The 20,984-nt window shown below is 58.2% G+C and overlaps 1 protein-coding gene across 2 annotated transcripts; it reads right to left on the bottom strand.

The window, feature by feature from the left end:
- Nucleotides 1–7,692: 7,692 nt before the first annotated feature.
- ALDH4A1 (aldehyde dehydrogenase 4 family member A1) lies at nt 7,693–19,814 on the bottom strand. Of its 2 annotated transcripts, XM_062623587.1 has the most exons (15): nt 19,709–19,814; nt 18,956–19,049; nt 18,014–18,106; nt 17,845–17,892; nt 17,596–17,751; nt 16,943–17,092; nt 16,768–16,842; nt 14,267–14,454; nt 13,243–13,316; nt 12,271–12,467; nt 11,846–11,893; nt 11,328–11,480; nt 10,318–10,439; nt 9,544–9,662; nt 7,693–9,364 (listed from the first exon to the last, which is right to left on the bottom strand). In XM_062623587.1, exons 1-15 carry the CDS (start codon nt 19,732–19,734, stop codon nt 9,252–9,254), a joined length of 1,656 nt encoding a protein of 551 aa, XP_062479571.1. In that variant the 5' UTR covers nt 19,735–19,814; the 3' UTR covers nt 7,693–9,251. The 2 variants fall into 2 exon arrangements, with proteins under 2 accessions (XP_062479571.1, XP_062479570.1); XM_062623586.1 differs by lacking the exon at nt 19,709–19,814 and having other exon boundaries at nt 18,956–19,252.
- Between the last annotated feature and the right edge of the window lie 1,170 nt (nt 19,815–20,984).

Here is a 20,984-nt window from a genome sequence, read left to right as displayed (position 1 = left end):
GAGGAGAGCAGGCAGACCTGCGTGGGGTTTATGCTATTAGTCTGCTTTTAGCAAGCCAGGGGCATGTGTAGCTGTAAATAGTGTGGGAAGGAGGATCTCTGTGCATCTGTGATTCCCTGCGCGTCTGCTGCTTGTGCAGAGCTTCGCAGGAGCGTAAGGAGAGGTTGCAGTCTCGTTAACACCCTGAGCTGCATCTGCAGCATCGGATGCTGAGGATAGAGGATGGAAGGAGCCACACAAGAGGAATAGCTGAGGCTGCTGCAGAGCTGAGCTCAAAGGACACATCACAAGGGGTTAAAGCTGGGTCCAGAGCAGTGGCTGCCATGGTGAGCTTGAGTTTCACAAGCAACCCTGGCTATAAAACACGATCGTGTCTCCTGCACTGATTGATGGGTCCAGTGAACACATCAGGCAGATCGGCCCAGGGGGGATCACGTTCTCAAGGGCGGAGCCGCCTGACATCCTATATCCCCCTTTGCAGGCCCAGCAGCAAGCTGGGACCAGTTGTGGTTGCCCCACTTGTTACCCAGTCAGGGATAGAGGACAAAACAGCATCTCTCTAGGGCTTGAAGATCATGCCCGGGTGGGTCTCTTCTTCTGGGCAGCCTCAGCTCAACCTTAGGGGAAGGTTTTGTGATGTCCAGCCCTGGCTCATAGGAAATACTAAAGGAAACCTCCTTATGTTGCAGCACATTTGGGGTGCCGGTCAGCCTGCTATGGAAAGCTGCCTTCCCATCTAACCCCAGGACCATCGCAGTGGTGTTCCCAGTTATCTCTATGGGTAGCTGCACTGTGGTGTATAGTCCAAAAAAGCCCTTTCTAGCAAACCCATCCAGTGTACAGTAAGAAGTTGATGGTAGGCAGCTGCAGGGATGCTGACATACAAACCTGTGTGAGTTACCAGGAGCAGGGGGGCTGTTAGATGAAGCAGAGGATGCTAGCACACCTCCCTTGCTGCCAGCATCCTCTTTAGGCACAGCCAGACCACCCTGGCCTCATTTCACCGCACAATATTGATGCAGAACCCCTAAGCAGCAGCAACCACAGAGGTAAGAGCTGCAAAGGAAAGAGAGACAGGGGCAGCAGGCCCATTTCTGGGTCTTGCTCTGGTGCAGCAGCTGGACCTTGCTTGCTGGACGAATGCGGCAGCACTGGGTGGATGCGGCAGTGCTGGGTGGTTGCAGCAGCTCTGGGTGATGCAGCAGCACTGGGTGGATGCAGCAGCACTGGGTGGATGCAGCAGCACTGGGCGGATGCAGCAGGACTGGGTGGATGCAGCAGCACTGGGAGGATGCAGCAGCACTGGGTGGATGCAGCAGCACTGGGCGGATGCAGCAGCACGGGGTGGATGCAGCAGCGCTGGGTGGATGCAGCAGCGCCGGGTGGTTGCAGCAGCGCCGGGTGGTTGCAGCAGCGCCGGGTGGTTGCAGCAGCGCTGAGTGGTTGCAGCAGCGCTGAGTGGTTGCATCAGCACGGGGTGGATGCATCAGCACGGGGTGGATGCATCAGCACGGGGTGGATGCAGCAGCGCTGGGTGGTTGCAGCAGCACCGGGAGGATGCAGCAGCACCGGGTGGATGCAGCATCACGGGGTGGATGCAGCAGTGCCGGGCGGATGCAGCAGTGCCGGGCAGATGCAGCAGTGCTGGGTGGATGCAGCAGCGCTGGGTGGATGCAGCAGTGCTGGGTGGATGCAGCAGCGCTGGGCGGATGCAGCAGCGCTGGGTGGATGCAGCAGCGCTGGGTGGATGCAGCATCACCGGGCGGATGCAGCAGCACCGGGCGGATGCAGCAGTGCTGGGCAGATGCAGCAGGACTGGGTGGTTGCAGCAGTGCTGGGTGGATGCAGCAGCACTGGGTGGATGCAGCAGTGCTGGGTGGATGCAGCAGCGCCAGGCGGATGCAGCAGTGCTGGGTGGATGCAGCAGCCTGGTGTCACACTGCCTGTGTCCCAGCAGTGGTCTGCATGCAGGAGCAGCCTTGCTTTGCACACTTGTGAAATCTTTTCTCCTTGGGAGCCAAGTGCTGCCTGGACCCACTCTGCAAGCAGAGGGTTAAGGGGAGCACAGGGGTCTCTTCCCCCCCCTTCTCCTGCAAACACTTGGAGAAGGAGCCCTTGGCCAAGGCGAGCAGCTCCATAGCCAGTGGGTGATGTCAGGGCGGGGGGGGCAGGCACAGCTGTCTCCAGACATCCCGCTGCCACCTCTGGATTAGGGCCAGGCAGGATGGGAAGGAGCAGGGGGGGGACCCGCATTCCAGGGGAATGGGCGTCAGTCCGGCGCTGCCCTCCTGCCTCTGCATCCCCTGTGGGTTGAAGCCATGTGCCCCCTGCAACCAATGCCTCAGCCCCCCTGAACTTGTTGCACCATGGGACCAAGAGGAGTTTGCCTGGGTGCAGAAGGGCAGGGGGTGCAGACACAGGGACGTGCAAGGGAGGTGCAATCAGTGCTATCACCCCCCAGCTTTCTGGCTTTTACCCCCTTCTCAGAGTCCTCTCACATGCCTAACACAGAGCAGACAAGTGGGAAGCCTTGCTGCTGCTTTGTTGTTTCTCAATGCTGTGCCTCAGCATCCCCATCCACTAAATGGGATGGCAACACCGCCATGCACCAAGGGGAATGGCTTTAACCTGCCCGAGGGGAGACTCTTAGAGATGAGAGACTCACACCTGTGAGGGTGCTGAGGCGCTGGCACAGGTTGCCCAGAGAAGCTGTGGCTGCCCCATCCCTGGCAGTGTTCAAGGCCAGGTTGGACACAGGGGCTTGGAGCAAGCTGCTCTAGTGGAAGGGGTCCCTGCCCGTGGCAGGGGTTGGAGCTGGAGGAGCTTTAAACTCCCTTTAACCTAAACCAAGCTGGGATTCTATGCCCACACATCCCTGTGTGAGAAGGGAGTCCCTGCAGGAAGGGAATATGGAACCAGCTATAGATGCAGTCACTGCATCCAGCCTGATGAGAGACCTCATCAGAGCACAAGCTATGGCCTAAGGACCAGGCTGCACCCTCTGAAGCTCAGGAACATTTTGACCCAGCAAATCTGGGAACCCAAAATCAAACAAACCCTGTTCCCTACCAGCCCCCCAGACCCCACCACGTGCTTTTGGGTAGGCATCAGGCTGGGATCAACTTTGCTTGCATTGTGCTGCAGATGCGATCCTGGACAGGCAGAAAACTGGTCCCTCAGACGACAGTGTGTGTATGGGTTTATCTTTCCCACCCTCCTGGAGCAGGGATGCTCCCACCCAGCCCCAAACCCTGCTCATGGTGTCCCGGATTTTGGGGGAATTGCATCTTTTCCCAGGCTGGGAAGTGAAAAGCAAGCGGGGAGCTGCTGGAAGGGCTGAGCTCGGGTTGATGCGGTGTTTTGGCCGGCACCCGTAGACGATGCGGGGCCAATCGATTGTCCCCAGCAGCTCTGCCTGCCTGGCACTGCGGAACAGGCACCCAAATGTCAGGTCTGTGATCTCCAGTCTGTGATCACGACGTGGGGTGGGGGTAAAACAACCACCAAAGGGTGGGATGGGGGGAAAGGTCTTCACTGAAAGCAGCAGCAGCGCGGGGCTGCCTCTGTGGTGATGCTAGTCATTGGTACAAGGAGGGAGGGGGGGTCTGCAGGGGGGAGCTGCTGTTTGTAAGTCATTTTCTGGGTGCTGTGTACATGCAGATGCCTTATCGCTGAAGGATGGAAAATAGCAGCTGAGATGGTACTGCAGATGCATCTTAAGCACCCGAACGCAGGGCCAGGGAAGGGGGGGATGCGCTGTGAAGTCGGGAGGGTGGATGGCTCTGCAGGAATGGGAGTTTGTAGGGACAGGAGAAGGATTTAGGGGATAAATCCTCCCCCCAGGAGACGGGGGTGCAGATAGGTGTGAATAAATGGTGATTCAAGGGAAAACCACCCACCCCTGTGGACATGGGCGTGAGGGTCACGCTTTGCTTCAGCCCTGGAGGCTGGAGCGTGAGGAGGAGGAGGAGGATGCTGTGGCATTTGGCGGCTGGACGTGGGGACATTGCTCGTCTGCAAGAGGAGAACGGGACGGCGGGGAGGGCGAGGACCAGCCTTGGGGCCGGTCTGACGGGCACGGGGGGGATGCGGGAGCCCTCTCCTCTGATCCATGCAAACGGCCCGGATGGAGGAGGGAGACTCGAGCCTCATCCCGGCCTCTGCCCGTGCCGGGGACGGGGACATGGGGGGGTCTGGAGCCTGCAGCTGCGGAGGAGCCTCTTGGCAGATGCAGGGGTTGGCTCCTAATCCCCAAGCAAGCACCCCCGGGCTGCGGGGCTGTCAGACAGCAGCGGGTGATTGATGCCCTGCGGGGTCCCTCGCAGCCGCGGCTGGAGAGGGGCTGGAGCCGGGCTCCGCTGCGGAGCCTTCACCTGTTCCTCTGCTCAAGCAGCCTGGCTCCGGGGTAATTCCGGCTCCCAGACAAGCGCTCCCTGGGGTGAGCTGGGAAAGGCTGAGCCGCGGCTGCGGAGCCCCCTGCACGTCCGGGGCCAGCAGAGAGCACCCGGGCCACGCAGGATGGGACCCCAGTGTCCCCAGATGCCCTGGGAACGGGGGTGCTCTGCTCCGGAGGGACTGCAGGGACAGGACACGGGGTGATGGGTTCAAACTGGAACAGGGGTGGCTCAGGTTGGAGATGAGGCAGGGGGTTGGAACTGGATGAGCTTTAAGGTCCTTTCCAACCCAAGCCGTTCCATGGTTCCCTGATGTTAAATTGCTCAGCGAGCAGCGTGGCTGTGCAAAGATCGGGACCTATGGGGGGCATTCTGCCTCCCGGGCTCTTCTTTTGCTTTTCCAGGATTTTCTTCCGGCCCTGAGGTAGGGTCATGTCTTCTTCTCTGCTGTGTTATCCTGGGGGATGTGAATCCCCTCTTTATTTATCCTAGCTGGAAGCTGACATCCCGCTGCATTCTCATGACTCCAGGACCTGGGGCTTTAGCAAAAATGCTAAATATTAGAAACCTCCCCATAATTCTGCAGCGTTTTGGGTGGGGATGGGGAGCGGGGGCACTTGTGCAGCTCTTAAACCCGTGGTTTGTTTGTTGAATGGGGCTGAGAGACCCAAACCCTCTCCCCCTTCCCTCCTTTGCCTGCTTGCTCCCATCGGCGCTGTGGGAAAGCCGGGCTCTGGAGCTGAACCCCACAGCTCTCTCCTTCCTCCCCACCAGTTTAAACCCACCCAACCCAGTCCTCCCAGTCCCAAGGCCCAGGGATGAGGGACCCGGGTCTTGCAGCGCGGTGGGAGCTGTGGGGCCGCCGGTTTTCCCTGCTTGCGGAGGACGGGATAAAGACCACCATCTGCTGCTAAGCGCTTGTACTGCAAACATCCCCGCCCGCACCCCGGAGCTCCCTGCTCTCCCGAAGCCACAAAGCGCTGCAGGAGTCAGGGCCGGTGGAATTCCTCCGGCAGGAACACAAGGAAAGGGGAAATAATACAAGGCAGAAAGAGAGGAGAAATCCCGCACGTGGCTCCCCGCGGCTGGAAATGTGGGGCCAGAAGGTTTCCAGCCCTGGGCAGTTTTCCAGCGAGCGGAGCTGGAGGGGTTTGTAAAGCTGGGCTGTGATTTGGGACCGTCTTTAAAGGTATTTCCTGCATCCCGCACCCATCCCCAGCTCTTCCCTGCACCTTGTGTGGTTCTTCACACACACACACCCCCGTAGCATCCGTGTCATGAGTTTCTTCTGGCCTCTCCTTAAGAAACAAGGTAAAACGCAGAGTCCGAGCATCCCCTTGGTACCACAAGAGGCAAACCCAGCCTCTTGGATTGCATTGAGTACCTGCTCTCCAGCCTGAAACACGGCCTGGTCCTAGGGAAATCTGCCCCTAGGACACCAGATAAAGGACCTTCAGGAGGAAATCAGGCAGGATGGGAAAGAAGGGAGCCCCAAATGTTCCAGTGGCTGCAATCTGCTGCCCGGTGCAAGGGGTCAGCCCTCATTCACTGACATCAGGGGAAGGTTTGGGGCTCCCTTCAACCTTTAGTAAGCCAAATCCAGCTCCTCCTCTGCGCTTTAGTTCTTGTGTTCAGGCACGGAGGTGATGGGTGATCCCCTTCACTCCTGGGATGTAGTGCTGGGGTTTTCCAGCCCCATGCCTCCTCCTGATCAACAGCCATTCCCAATGTGTGTGTTAAGGAATTGCAGATGTTACCTTTCCTTTAGATAGGAAGCGTGGTCCTTGCCTCTCCTGTTGAACCTGGCATTACCCAGAAAACCAGGAGCATCTCTTGGGACTGAAAGAGCCGGGTGGCTGCTGCTGTGCTGGTCTCCCTGTGGCAGAAGCTGCTGCCCATCCTCTGCTCTCCCATTCTACCTCCCCATGAACGACCTGGTCCACGCTGCCCCAGTTTTCTGCTTTGCTTTGCTTTAAAGCTGAGTCTTGCTCCTCTCACCAAGATCTCAGTGTCCCAGAGCTCGGGGTGGTTTGCATTAGCACCCTGCACAGCCCATGGCACCCAGGGAAGGCCGTTGGGCTCCATCCAGGCAGCATCATGCTTGTGCCGGCCTCTCCCAGCCCCATCCCTAACACAGGACATCGGAGGGTTTGATCTGCCAAGTAGCCTCAGCTGGGGCCGCTAACGGGAAGCAGATGGAGCTGGGTGTTATCAGAGGGGAAAATCTGCCACTTCCCAGTGAGATCCTGGCTCCCGGTCCCGCCCGGCTCCGAGGCTGGATAACCCCGTGCTTCGGGATGCGGTCGGGGACTGCCAAGAGCCAGGCCAGCTCCGGCTGTGCATGGGAATGGGATTGAATCCCTACCAGAGATGCTCCAAACCTGTTTCCTCTCCTTATTGGGCCATGCAGTGCTTTTATACCCTCCCGAGACCCTTTTCCCCATCCTGGTGGAGGGCAGAAAGCTCCAGGAGCATCCCAGAGGGCAGGAGGGTGCCTGGGGTCCCGCTGTGCAAGCCCCTGGCTTTCCCAAACCCCTCCCGAAGCGTTTATCAGCTTCAAAAAGGCAACTGTTCAAATAGCATTAGGGGACAGATTTAAAGTCACAAAAAGCCATGAAATTCAGAGTTAAGGCTAAAAATCCACTTGACACTCTGGCCTTAAGTCATAAAAGGCGTGAGCCAAAGGCAGCGGCGCTCGGCTCCTGGGATGCGGCATTCCGGATCTGCAGGAGAGAGGGTGCGAGGCAGAGCCCTTAATGAGATTTAAATGAGCTGATGGAAATCAATCAGGAAAGGTTGGGAGGTGTCAGTGGAGGAGCTCGGGGAGGGTTTATCCTAAGCTTGGCGGCAGGATGGGACTTGGAGAATGGGACATCCCTGTGGTCCCACCTGGATGAACTCGGGGGGTTCGGAGACATTCCCCGAAGGATCCCAGTGGGTTCAATCCTTTCCTCCCTGCTGAAGGATTGGGGTGGTTTTGGAGCTGAAATGGGATCCCGGGTGCCCTCCCAAGTGTGCAGCACAAGGATGCTTTGTACCAACCTGGATGATACTGAATTAGGAGCTTACCTGCCTCGTGCAAGGGCAATGGCTTCGTTTTAGCGGAGAACACAAAACTGGGTTGGTTTATTATGGTTTTTTCTCTTTGGAATGAGAAGTGCAGCCAAAAGGCTTATTTTGGGGGTCCTCAGCCTCAGTGCTATCTCTTAGCAGATGCATGCACGGAAGGTACCAAACACAGTCGATCTACCTCTGGATTTGCAACAATTTGAAGAAATCATTCACAGAACACCACAAAGGTGTTTAAAGTTTATTTTATTGCAGATTTTCTCAGTTAAACCAAAATTCACACCTATCAGTGCAACACCTTCATGAGCTGCATGCTAAATACCAGCCCAGGCCTGGACAAGATCCACACTTAATGCTTATTACAGCAGGGTTCTCCACTCTGGCTGCAAACCCTGGTAACTGAACAGTTATTAATTGTAGGTGTTACCAAGGGGTTTAGATTAGAAATGATCCTGGAAGGACACAGACCGTTCCTAAGATCCCTTTTCCTGTTCCCACTGCAGGACCCATTGGTGTGACCGCACTGATGGCAAGGCAGCCCCTGCACAGGTCACAGCAACAGGGACCACAGGGGCCAGCACTGATCTGACTTCACACCAGGGCAGCTCGCAGAGCCCCAGTGATGTGCCCGTGTCAGAAGCAGCTCTGCAGGCCAGAGCACAGCCCTGGACAGAGCACAAGGGGCTGGGAGATGCCTCTTGCTCTGATTCTTGCAGCCCCCAGCTGCTTTCCCAGCCCCTCCTGGTAATGAAGTGAAATTCCCTCAGTTTCCCCTTCAATTCCTTCCAGGGATTTGAGGGATGCTGCAGCTTGTGCAGGACGGGTCCTGTTCCTGAAACACCTCTTAACAACATGCAGTGAACATGCAAGGACTGGAGCAGGAGAAGCAGCCAAAACCCATGGGAGGCAGCCTGACCTCCTCACCAGTGATGAAACAAGGGCACCAAGCGGGGTGCTGCTGCTCCACCTGCCCGATGTCTGCGCATACCAAGACCATCTGCAAGGTAACGTACAGGGAACCCCATCTGCTGCCCTCAGAGCACAGGAATAAGGCACTTAAACTCACCTGAAGCAGCACCACACTCCCAGCTGCCCTCTCCTGCCAGGTTCTCTCCCTACATCAAGAACGTTTGGGGCTGTCTGAGCTTTGCCCTTGCTCAGGGACAGGGAGAAAACAGAGCTCAGGGCTCCCATCACATTGACTGTGGTTTAGGGCAAGCCCAGCTGCCCAAAACTCCCAGCAAGGCTGGCTCAGGCAGCCCTCAGCTTCCAATGGTTTCTGCTGGTGCAGCTCCCCGGGGACACAGGGAATGATACAGCTTTTGGCAGGACGGGGCCAGCCTCTTAATGCTCAGCTCCTGCTTTAACTGCAGCCCCACTGAGAGGGAACCGCGGTGGACCACTCGGGATGGACAAAACAGAAGGCCAGGTTGGATGGGGCTTGGAGCAACCTGGTCTAATGAAAGGTGTCCCTGCCCATGGCAAGGGTTGGAGCTGGATCTTAAGGTCCTTTCCAACCCAAACCAGTCAAGGATTCTATGACAAAAGGAATCTGGGATGCAACCACACACCTCCAGCACCCCTGAATCCATTAACACATCACCCTTACATGGACCACAAGGTTTTTCTCTTCTGCATTTACAGTTTAATAATAGAATTTTCCTTTCAAAATAAACCCTAAGCTCAGGTTAGAGATCAGTAGATCTAAGTGCTTCTCGAGGGCGTAGCTCAAGGCCACTCTGTGCGTTGAGGATCAGTAGTAGCAGTGGGGCCGGGCAGCAGGAGGTGTCACTGCATGTAGGCATAGCGCCAGTCCGTCAGGGGCACGTGTGTCTCCTTGATGGCCTGAGGAGATGTCCAGCGCAGGATGTAGTGGGGGCCACCAGGTTTGTCGTTGGTGCCTGTTTCAGAAGGAAACAAAGTGCAGGTGACCGTGAGCTAGAGGATAAGGGGACCTTCCAGGTCCACCTCAAAGGGGATGCAGCGCCTTTAAGGGGGATGCTGAACCTTTAAGGGGATGCAGCTCCATGTGCCCCCGCACAGGTCCGTGCTGTCTGTGGACAGGGGTTTCAGGTCTCACCTGAGATGCGAGAGCCTCCGAAGGGCTGCTGGGCCACGACGGAGCCCGTCGACTTGTCATTGATGTAGAAATTGCCGGCCGCGTTGCGCAGGAAGCTCCTGGCCTCCTCGATGATTCGCCTAAGGAGGGACAGAAACAGCTCTGACAACCCAACAGCAACTGCTGTGGAGGCCTCCACTCTTCCATAGCCATTCAAATCATGCCAAAAGTGAGTTTTCACGGTGTCTCAGGGCTGCACGTTGTTTATACACTCATAGCATCATAGAATGGTTTGGGTTGGAAAGGACCTAAAAATCATCCAGTTCCAACGCCCTGCCATGGGCAGGGACACCTCACGCTGGTTTGACATGCACTGGAGCAGGTTGCACACACTAAGAGCTCATGTAAATGATCCCAGGTTTGTTTTCTTCTAGTTTGTTTCTATGTTTGACTGCTATAAATGAAGGTGACTGAGACTTAAGGATGGTCCCTCATTGAGGCTACCCTGCTCCGAGCCCTCCTCCTACATGAGGGGTGTGTGGTGCACCCTTCTGTATGATGCAAGCATCACCTCTGGGGCAGTTTCTCAATGAAAAAGCATTTTGGGGCTTTTTATGGTTGTTTTAGAAACAACCCCCAGCCTCTTCAGTGGGAGGAGGGGGTAAAGCAGCAGGAAATGCTCTCCTTCATCCCCACTGTGCAGCACAGGGCGCCGGGGAGCAGTGAGACAGACACCTCACCCCAGAAGGGCAGCAGCATCCTCACTGCTGCGGCAGAGCCGGTTTTGGCACTTACTTCTCCTGGGCGAAGACCGCCCCCGTGAGGCCGTAGGGGGTGGTGGTGTCGATGAGCTCCAGGACCTCCTTGTACCGCTCCTCCGGGTAGACGTAAACCGTGAGGATGGGGCCAAAGATCTCCTGTGCAGCAAGACAAGAGAGCAGTGAGCGGGGACAGCCTCCAATCAGCACTGAACAGCTACAGCCGTGATGAAGAGGAACATCCCTGAGGAGAAGGACTTGGGGTGTTGGTCAGTGAGAAGCTCCCCATGACCTGGCTTCAGTGAGTGCTTGAGCCCAGAACCCCCCCGTGTGCTGGGCTGCACCCCCAGAGCGTGAGCAGCAGCTCAGGGAGGGGATCCTGCCCCTCTGCTGCACTCTGGGGAGACCCCCCCTGCAGCCCTGATCCAGCTCTGGGGCAGCAGCACAAGAGGGACGTGGAGCTGTTGGAGAGAGGCCAGAGGAGGCCATGGAGATGCTGCGAGGGCTGGAGCAGCTCTGCTCTGGAGCCAGGCTGAGAGAGCGGGGCTGGGGCAGCCTGGAGAAGAGAAGGCTCCTGAAGGGGAGACCTGAGAGCAGCTCCAGTGCCTGAAGGGGCTGCAGGAAAGCTGGAGAGGGGCCTGGGACAAGGGATGTAGGGACAGGCCAAGGGGAATGGCTTTAACCTGCCAGAGGGGAGACTGAGATGAGCTCTTAGGCAGAAGCTCTTCCCTGTGAGGGTGCTGAGGTGCTGGCACAGGGTGCCCAGAGAAGCTGTGGCTGCCCCATCCCTGGCAGTGTTCAAGGCCAGGTTGGACACAGGGGCTTGGAGCAAGCTGCTCTAGTGGAAGGGGTCCCTGCCCATGGCAGGGGCTGGAGCTGGAGGAGCTTTAAGGTCCCTTCCAACCCAACCCGTTCCACGGTTCTACACTCCCTGCACAAGTTACCATACGGCGCTGGCTCATCTCCACACACTTGGCTGATATCTCAGGGTGGAACCTGCAGCCCCTCTTACACCTTTGCTGCCGCCTCCCCACAAGCTGCTCTCACCTCTTTCATGATGGGATCCTGTGGGTCTTTGCTCTCCACGATGCAGGGCTCGATGAAGTACCCGACGCTGTCGTCGCAGCCGCCTCCGGCCAGGATGGTGAGGTTGGGCGACTTCTTGGCGTGCTCGATCCACTTCTTTATCCGTGCAAAAGACTGAGAAAAGGGGATAATGCAGCGTGGGTTCGGGGTGTAAAAGGAGGTTTGGGCAACCCCTCTCAGGGCTATGCTGCTCCCAGTGCTCCTCCAGCTCAGGAGCAGGAGTGGGAGCTGGAAACACAGCCCCAGGCACTCTGATCCTGACATCTGAGATGATTTCTCAGTGCAACAACCCACTCGTCAAGAGGGGTGGTGAGCAAGGCACGCAGGGCTCCAGGAGGGAGCACAAGCGGGCTGAGAGGCAGCTCTCATCACTGATGTTCACACCTCACTGTAAGCAACACAAGCATTTAACCCAGCCCCTGGCGAAAGCGCGGTGGTGTCACCTCCTTGCACCAGCAGAACAGGAGCGATGAGCTCACCTTGTCATCAATGACTGCAGAGAAAAACGTCCCGAAGTCCTGGGTGGGCTGTTGGGGAGCAAGAACAGAGGGGAAGTCAGTGCCTGGCGAGCCAAAGAGCCGACCGTGGCACTCGGAGGAGCTGAAATTCCCCACACAACGTCCCCTCCCGCCCCGAGCACACCTCTGGTCCAGGGCACAAGCTGCCCCTTTTCAATTAGTCTGCAGCATTCAGCGACTTGCACGATCCCTCCTGCGGACCCTGGCTACAAGTTAATTTCTAATCACTATAAAGAAGGAGATGAAGGGGGGGGACGGCGGCGGGGAGAGCCAGCGGATGAAAAGCTGGGTTCAATAGGAATTAGTAGCCAGTTACCGCAGTCTCTAATCCCATCAGCCCCCCGCTGAGCCGCAGAGCCCTTCAGCAGCCCCGCAGCTCCGCTCACATCTCCCACTTTGATCTTCCCGTGCTCCTCCAGCAGCTTCTCTTTGATGTGGGGCCACAGCGAGGCCGGGGCGTAGAGGCGGGAGCAGGCGGAGCATTTCTGGCCGCCGTACTCGAAGGCGGAGCGCAGGGTCCCGTTCACCACGCTGCCCACGTCGGCAGAGCTGTGCACCAGGTGGAAGTTCTTGCCGCCGCACTCTGGAGCGCGGGAGGGAGGAAAAGGGGCCAGTGAGGAGCAGGCAGGGGTGAGCAGGCTCCGGAGAGCACAAACCACGGCCAGGTCGCCGGGGCAGCTCGCCCTGCCTGGCCCCATAGCTCCTCCAGGGAGAGCAAGCCCGGCGCTCCAAGAGGCTTCCAAACGTGATGGGAAAGGGACTGAGCCGAGTTCCCAACCTCAGCTCTGTAATCCCAGAGTTGGCACCTCCTCCCAAGTGCCCCACCATAAAAACCCATCCCGTGCCGGTGGGAGCCGGTGCCATGAGCTCCTCCACATGCCCATCACAGCCACACAACCAGCTTAGAATCATAGAATAGTTAGGGTTGGAAAGGACCTTAAGATCATCCAGTTCCAACCCCCTGCCATGGGCAGGGACACCTCACACTAAACCATGGCACCCAAGGCTCTGTCCAACCTGGCCTTGAACACTGCCAGGGATGGAGCATTCACAGCTGCCCTGGGCAACCCATTCCAGTGCCTCAGCACCCTTACAGTAAAGAACTTCCTTCTTATCTCCAATCTAAACTTCCCCTGTTTCAGTTTGAACCCATTACCCCTTGTCCTATCACTACAGTCCCTGATGAAGAGTCCATCCCCAGCATCCCTGTAGGCCACAGAGGATACAGTTTGCTCCCTGCTCCCAAGGAGAGGAATCCTGGCCATCACCTCAGGCTCTCCCCTCATCAGGGGACAAGCTGAACCCCCCCCCCCCCCGCATGGCCACCCCTCCAGAAAGGTGTGGGAAGTGGCAGTTACCTCCAGCCAGGCGCGGGAAGTTGCGGTAGCGATCCAGGTTTTCTGACACCTGCTTCCAGAGCCGCTTGAAAGTTCTGGAATGGGAAGGAGGAGCTGGTTAGTGCACAGGGAAAAGGCACCAGATGTGCTGCGATGTGCTCTGCTGAAGGGGACCCCAGAAAACCCCTGTGTCTATCCCTAGAAGGGATGCCCTGCAAGCAGAGGAGATGCCAGCTGAGAGTGAGACCCTAAGGACCCAAAGGCACTACACAGTTAAGAGAAGGAAACTGCTGCAGTGCCACAGGAGTGAGCGTCCAGGTGAAGCTTGTCCCCTTTGCCTTTGCCCCCTTCCTCCTGGTCCTCACTGTGACAAACCCCTCTGCTGAAAACAATAAAAATGCTAATAGCCTCCCAGCAGGAGCCCAGAGCTAACACTCATTTCTGATCTTCCCACCTCTAAAGCACGATGCTCAGCAGACCATGTCCTGCGCCGCTGGTCCCCGGTTTAACAGCCCATTGCAGGCTGCCAGGGACCCTCAGTGTCAGTAACACACCGCGACGAGCAGGCAGAGCACGGGGCTGCAGAGCTCCCTGGGGCTGGCACCGCTCTGCAGCAGTGAGGTGGGTTCAGTCACAGCAGCGCTGGGAGACGGGGCAGTGGCGACATAGACAAGTTTGTCTGTTTGGTGCCTTGAGTTTAGCAACAGAAGCTCCCTCCTACTAAATCACATAGAGACTTCCTTCCAGTGCCTAAAGGGGCTGCAGGAAACCGGGAGAGGGGCTTTGGACAAGGGCCAGGCCAAGGGAATGGCTTTAACCTGCCAGAGGGGAGACTGAGATGAGCTCTTAGGCAGAAGCTCTTCCCTGTGAGGGTGCTGAGGCGCTGGCACAGGGTGCCCAGAGAAGCTGTGGCTGCCCCATCCCTGGCAGTGTTCAGGCCAGGTTGGACACAGGGGCTTGGAGCAAGCTGCTCTAGTGGAAGGTGATGTTCAGGTGAGCACCGGCGGCTCCTCACCCCTCTCCCCTCTGCCCCCTCCCCACGTACGGCACGCTGCCGGTGAAGTTGAGCCCACACAAGTGCTCGGAGCTCGTGACGGTGTCCCCAAACACGGGCCCGTCCGCCGGCACGAACTGCACGACGTTGGGAGGGAGCCCGGCCTCCAGCAGGATCTTGTAGACAGCGTAGCTGGAGAGCAGGGCAGTGTCACTGGGCTTCCACAGCACCACGTTCCCCTGCGGGAGAGGAGGCAGTGAGCACGGGAGGAAAGGCTTCAGCCCACGCATGGGTGTGCAGTGCTCAAACGCCCTGGGAAACATCAGTCCTGTAGCACACAGGGGATGGGAACACACCAACGGGCACCCTCAGCACTGGTTTTGACAAGGTCTGTGATTGCCTTGCTCGGCTGAAGGCACAAAAGCCCTCCCTTTACAAGCAATGCTCCCTGTGCCACCTCCACACCCTCTCTCGTTTGGGACACAGAGCTTTGCCTCCCAAAGAGGAGCTGCAAAGCACAGACCTGCTTTATGTGTTGGGAAACGCAATGGCACCACAAACACCGTCACTTGCTCTGTGTGTGTGTGTGCCACTCACTGCCTTTGTGCCAGCCCCAGCAGTGACACAAACCCTCCCTCCCGGATCAATCCTGCACAAGCAGCAGCACAATCGGCTGCAGGACCCAGCACCAGGACGCTGCAGCAGGATCCCACCCCTTTGGCTCCTCGCCACCGTCCTGCCCTCGGCTCTGTGCCCAGACACCTCCCCGTGTCCCTGTCTCATTGCCTGGCCCCACTGCACGTGATCGTGCCACAGGGTCACTGTCCTGGGGGGCAGGAGGCGGGGGGGGGTTGGACTCTGCCTCACCCAGGCACCTGCTTTAGAACCATAGAATGAATCACTCACTGGGCTGGGCTGGAAAGGACCTTAACATCAGCCAGGTCCAACCCCCTCCTCTACAGGGACTCACGGTGCAGGCAAAGCTCCTTCCATCCCCCTTAATCCTTTGGCTCCAAACAGTGAGAAAACCAAACCACGCTGCAGAAGTACCCCCAGGCAGGGAAATCTACCTCAGGGCACGGGCAGTGACAGCATTCCCAGCAGCACTGCTCCAGTGCCGAGGAAGTCCCACTGCCAACGCTGCGATGGCAATACCCGCGTTGATCTCTCCAGCTCTTTAGGCAAGAGGAATGTTTAATCCCCTGGGAAGCACGCTGTGGTGACCAAAACACTGGGGTTTTAATTAACATCCACCTGTTAAGTACCCTTTTCTCCTACATTTAATGCCAGGTACCACTGCCACTGAGTTTCTCAAGGCACCCAGTGATGCCTGGTCCTTTCTGCCCCTGGCCAAAGAGGGGGATTTCATCCTGGTGGGAATTCATCTTATCCTCAAGGAGGGAGAGCTGGATGCACTGCAGGGTCCCAAAACAGCCCTGGCAGCATGGACTTGCCCCACCCCAGCATGGTTCATCTGCTCTGGGATGAGTTTATCACCACACGTCCCAAAGCCAAGGACCTGCCCCAAATGCCAGAGTGGGAGGAATGCATCTCCCTTCCCCAAAAAACTTCCCAGCCCCACACTGGCTTTTCCCTCTCCCTTCCTTCTCCCCACTCCTCTCCTGCAAAAGTTCAAATGCTTTGCCTTGACTATGGCTTTAAAATGGGACGTCCCCACATTGAAAGCTTGGTGTTCCCCCTCATGGCTGCCTCTTCTACCTCCAGGAGGCTGCTGCCGGAGCGACTGCCTTTGGTGCCAGGATGAAATCTGGGCCTAGCTAGTAAAGAGCTTGGGGTAATTCTGTGCTTTATTCCTTTCCATGTAAATTAATGCATCCTGGCCCAAACTCATCCGGTTATGGGTGTCTCTCCCCAGCACTCACCCTGCAAGGGCAGCTGCTCCCCGTGCTCAGTGAGCACCTTGTGGTGGAACACATCGGTTGTTACCTTGATCTTTCTGGACCATCTCTCATGTCTGCCAGGATCAGCTGTCTCCCAGTTCAGTGCTAAATGCCAGGGCCATGACCTGCTCCCAGCACCCCCACTGTACCCAAAAAGCATGGTCCAAGAGGAACCTGAGCAATGACAGGGATCACACTTCCGTGCCACAACAGCACCCTGGTCACAGAGCAAGCAGCACGCAAGGAAACAACCCCCTGCTGCATTGCTCATCTCCCTTCCCTCCTGCAGCATGAGACCTCCTCTTGATCTAAACCCCAGCCTAGGAGTGGAAAGCCAAGTTGCTGCAGAACAAAAAGCCAGGCTTGAGCAGTCTGTCCTCCTCCAACACATCACACCTGCCCATCAGTAGACAGGTCTAAGATCCAGCCATCAGAATTCCTTCTTGAAATCAAAGATATCTGAGCCTAATTGCAGCAGAGCTGTGGAGTTCAAGGGGATCAAGAGGAGCAGGAGCCCCACCGTGTCCTATTGAACAGCACCACGGAGTCTGAATTCACCCCTTGCAGACCCCAGACCAGGCAAGCTGCAGCCCTGGAGAGACCAGCTCCTGCTCCAGCCTTTCCCTGCACAGACCCCACCACAGCACTCACCATCAGTGCTGGAGCCCCGGCCAGGTTCCCACCGATGGCTGTGAAGTTGAAGGGGGAGACGGCTGCCACGAAACCCTGCGGTGGGAGAGGAGAGGGAGCAGTGAGCCCAGGGAGCCTCCTCTCACTGGGCTGACCCCACAGCCTGCGTACGAAAAGCCCCAGCCCCTGGCCTCACCTCCAGCCCCCGGTAGACCATGCTGTTGGTGCTGATGTCCACGCTGATGGGTTGGCTCTTCTCCAGCTCCAGGGCGTACTTGGCGTTGAATCGGAAGAAGTCGATCAGCTCAGCAGCAGCATCGATCTCTGCCTGGATCACTGTCTTGCCCTGTTGGGTCAGACAAAGGCACTGAGAGGAGGCAAGGGGGATGCAGAGGCATGAGCTGCAGTGCAGCTCACGCACACCACGTGCTTGCCTCTGGGAGACGTGGCCTCCTGCAAGCCCCCTCCTTTGCACTGAGCAGAGGCAAACACCACCCTTGGCTGTGCCTGGGGACACCACATCACTCGTGCTCCCCCACTGCTCTTTAGTGCATCTCCTGGGGCAGCCAGGGCCTTGTGCAGGGGTGAACCCTGATCCCTGCAGCCCACCATGAGCTGATCCTGTTCCCATGAAGCCCAACTCCCAGCTTCACCTCCCTTGTCAGCAAAGAGGCCACAGTCAGCCTGTATCCCCCCACAGTACACCCAGAGGTGCTTCTAACATGACACCCATTCCCACTGCCGAGCAATACCTTGGCAGCAACCCCTGCCCTGCTTCCCGACTCCCTGCTCCCCACACTCCCTCCCATGCACCCGTTATCCACGGGGTCAATCCCACATCCCCCTGACCTGCCCGATCATGGTTTTGGCCAGCACTTCAGCTCGCCTCGGCCCGCTCAGCATGTCAGCTGCCTTCAGGAAGATCTGCGCCCGGTCCTGCACTGGTTTTAGGTCCCATTCCTTCCTCGCTGCCAAGGCAGCATTAATGGCTTTGTTAATGAGCTCCTGCAGGAGAGAAGGGGAAAGGCAGCAAGAAGGAACCCATCATGGCCCCAAGTGAGGGGCCACCCATCCCTAGGCACAACCCAGTGCACTCACCTTGCTGGCATAGCAGAACTTGGCCACCTTGTGTGCATGGTTAAATGGCTGAAAAGAGAGGAAGAGCCCACAGTTACCGATCCAATAGATCTCCCTCCCATGGGTACATCCCTCAGGTGCATCCCTCTGTCCAATCCCACTTGTTAAAGCAGGTTTCCCCCATGCTCACCGACAGCTGGTACCGCACCGTTGGTGTCCACACCTCTTCTCCCCCAATCACACATGGGATGGCTTCTGTCTTGCCCTTCAGGTCAGCAAGTGCCTGATGGAGGAGAGCACCATGGGGGGAGCTGCACACATGGACCTGCCTCTCCCTCCGTCCTCCCTGCCAGCCCCACAAGCAAAGGGAAAGCTGGGGACAAGCTTCCTTTGGGCCTGGGTGTCCACGGGCTGGAGGGACAGGGATGGGAGTTACAAATCCAAGTGTCCCCAAACTATCCTGGGCTGCATCCCCAGCAGTGTCAGCAGCAGGTCAGAGGAGGGGATCCTGCCCCTCTGCTCTGGTGAGACCCCACGTGCAGCACTGTGGGCAGTGCTGGTGTGCCCAACGTAAGGACATGGAGCTGTTGGAGCAAGGCCAGAGGAGGCCACGAGGATGCTCAGGGGCTGCAGCACCTCCTGTATGGAGCCAGGCTGAGAACACTGGGGCTGTTCAGCCTGGAGAAGAGAAGCTGCGTGGAGACCTCATAGCAGCTTCCAGTATCTGAAGGGGGCTGCAAGGATGCTGGACTCTTCATCAGGGACTGTAGTGATAGGACAAGGGGTGATGGGTTCAGACTGAAACAGGGGAAGTTCAGGTTGGAGATAAGGCAGAAGCTCTTCCCTGTGAGGGTGCTGAGGCGCTGGCACAGGGTGCCCAGAGAAGCTGTGGCTGCCCCATCCCTGGCAGTGCTCAAGGCCAGGTTGGACACAGGGGCTTGGAGCAAGCTGCTCTAGTGGAAGGGGTCCCTGCCCGTGGCAGGGGCTGGAGCTGGAGGAGCTTTAAGGTCCCTTCACCCCAAACCACTCTATGGCTCTATGAAAAGGAAAGGGAACAGGACGGGGCTCGCCCCCACCAGGGAGGAGCGTGCTCCTTTAAGACCCCCAAAAGCCCCATCCCGTGGGCTGGTACCTTCTGCAGCGCTGCTCGCTCGGGGCTCCCTGCCTTAAACTCCAGGACGGGCTCGTTGGTCACCGTGATGGCCGAGTGGTGCCGCCACCTCCGCCTGGGACAGGAGGCAGAGGAGACACCGAACCCCGCTGGTTCCCTCCTCCCCGGCCTCCCAGCAACGCGTGGCTTTGGCTCCTGGTGCCACCCGGCCACGCGTGCCCAGGCACAGCCCCGTGCTATTGTTCCCGAGCTCCATCCGCCCATTGCATCACGATGCCCGAGCCAGGCACCGAGCCTGGACATCGCCACCAGCCACAGCGCCCTGCAAGACGCCGAATTCCCAAGGGAAAGCCGCTGTCTGCTCCCGCACCCCAGCGCGCTGCCAGCTCCTGGTTAAGTCCAGAGGGCAAAAGCCAACCCGGTCCCTGCTGCCCGCTCCGGTGCGCGGCTGGACCTTGGGCTGCGGGTTCCGCGCCTGAAACCTGCGGATCTCAGCAACATAGCCCCCAAAAAAGGCGTGGAAAAAGGGGGAGGAAACGGCGGAGCTCGGCAGCGGGAAGGGAGCCAGCGAGGGCTGCGGCAGCCAAAGGGAGCCCCGGCGGGAATGGAAGGGGTCCGGGGAGCCGGTGTGGGACGGGGTTGGGCTGCTCCCAGCGGGAAAGGGAAAGGAAGGGAAGGGGAAGGGGAACGGGAAGAGGAACGGGAAGGGAAGGGGAAGGGGAACGGGAAGGAGAAGGGGAAGGGAAGGGGAAGGGGCCCGGTCCCGTCACTCACCCGCCGCCCCTCAGCGCCCGCCACATCCCGGCCCCGCCGCGCTCCCCGGCCGCGCCCACACCACCGCAGATGGGGGGGGACACACACACACACACGGGACGCCCCAAGCGCATCCACTGGAACAGGAGATGCACACCCAAGGGAGCGGGTGCGGGTCGCTCCCAGAGCGGCCCCACTCCCGCACGCTCCGGTGCGCGGGGCTACGCGGGTCCCACCCCTGCTCCGTGTGTGCGGTGCCAGCCCCCCCCCCCGCCCTGTGTGGTGCAAGCCCCCCCTCCCTCCACCCCATAGGAGGCGGTGGTTGCGTCCGACCAATGGGGAGGCGGCGCGCCGCGGCACGTGGGAAAGGGCGGGGCGGTGGAGTGGGGTAAAACTCGTTAATTAAAGGGAAAATAAGTAATTAATAATAATTAATAATAATTATAAAGGACCCGAAGGAGGCGGCTTCGGAGGAAGGTCCCAGCCTCGGACCTGCGTGGAGAGAGCAAAGGAGCATGAAGCAGCTGCTGCCACCCGCTTAAGGACGCAAAATCGGGGGCGGGGAAGGGGGAAAACGGGATTTCACCCCAAAACGGGGACGCGGTTGGGGCACAGGCCAGGAGGAGGCTGGGGGTGGAGGGAGTGGGTTTAGCTCCAGCAGAAAAGCAGGAGTTTAAGAGGGGCAGCTGATCTTTGGGGTATTGGGTTCAGGTACTTTCGAGGGAGTGTGGGGTAATATTTTGGGGGGAGTTGGGAGTAGTTTGGGACCCCACAGCACCTGCCCAACCCCCGGGCAGTGGAGCCAGTGTCCGCCTCCTCAGCAGTTATTGCTTTAAAAGCATTTCCCACCCCACCGTCAGCACACGCAGCCATTAACCAGGAATTCCAGGTTTATTTTAGGAGGTTTTTGTCCTTTTTTTCCCTCATCACCAAAGCATGACTGGGACCCGTTTCCATCACACGCACTCTGCACAGAGAAGCCCATGGTGGGGGGGGGTACGGCGAGCGACGGGTCGAGCACTGAAGGATGAACGGCTCGGATGAGGACGGATGGACACAGGATGGGAGAGCGGAGCAGGGAGCAGACCTGGAAGGGGTCGGTGAGGTCGGTTTTGGCACGAAAAAAGGAAGATGGAGATAATCCGCTGGAACTCGGAGGAGCACGAGTGCTTCTGGCTCTTGCTGCGGGGGTTTCTCGGTGCTTCACCTAAAGTGGATTAGGTTTTGGAAGCCTTTGATGGCCCAAAATCCCCCTCCAGTGAGTGCGTGTTCCACTGGGTCTGCTCACAAGCACCCA

This window comes from Pezoporus occidentalis, unplaced genomic scaffold (genome assembly GCF_034315485.1).
Source record: "Pezoporus occidentalis ecotype Australia unplaced genomic scaffold, CSIRO_AGI_Poc_V1 ctg255, whole genome shotgun sequence".
In the NCBI taxonomy this organism is placed as follows: Eukaryota; Metazoa; Chordata; class Aves; order Psittaciformes; family Psittacidae; genus Pezoporus; species Pezoporus occidentalis.
This window is presented reverse-complemented; position numbering and strand designations above follow the sequence as displayed.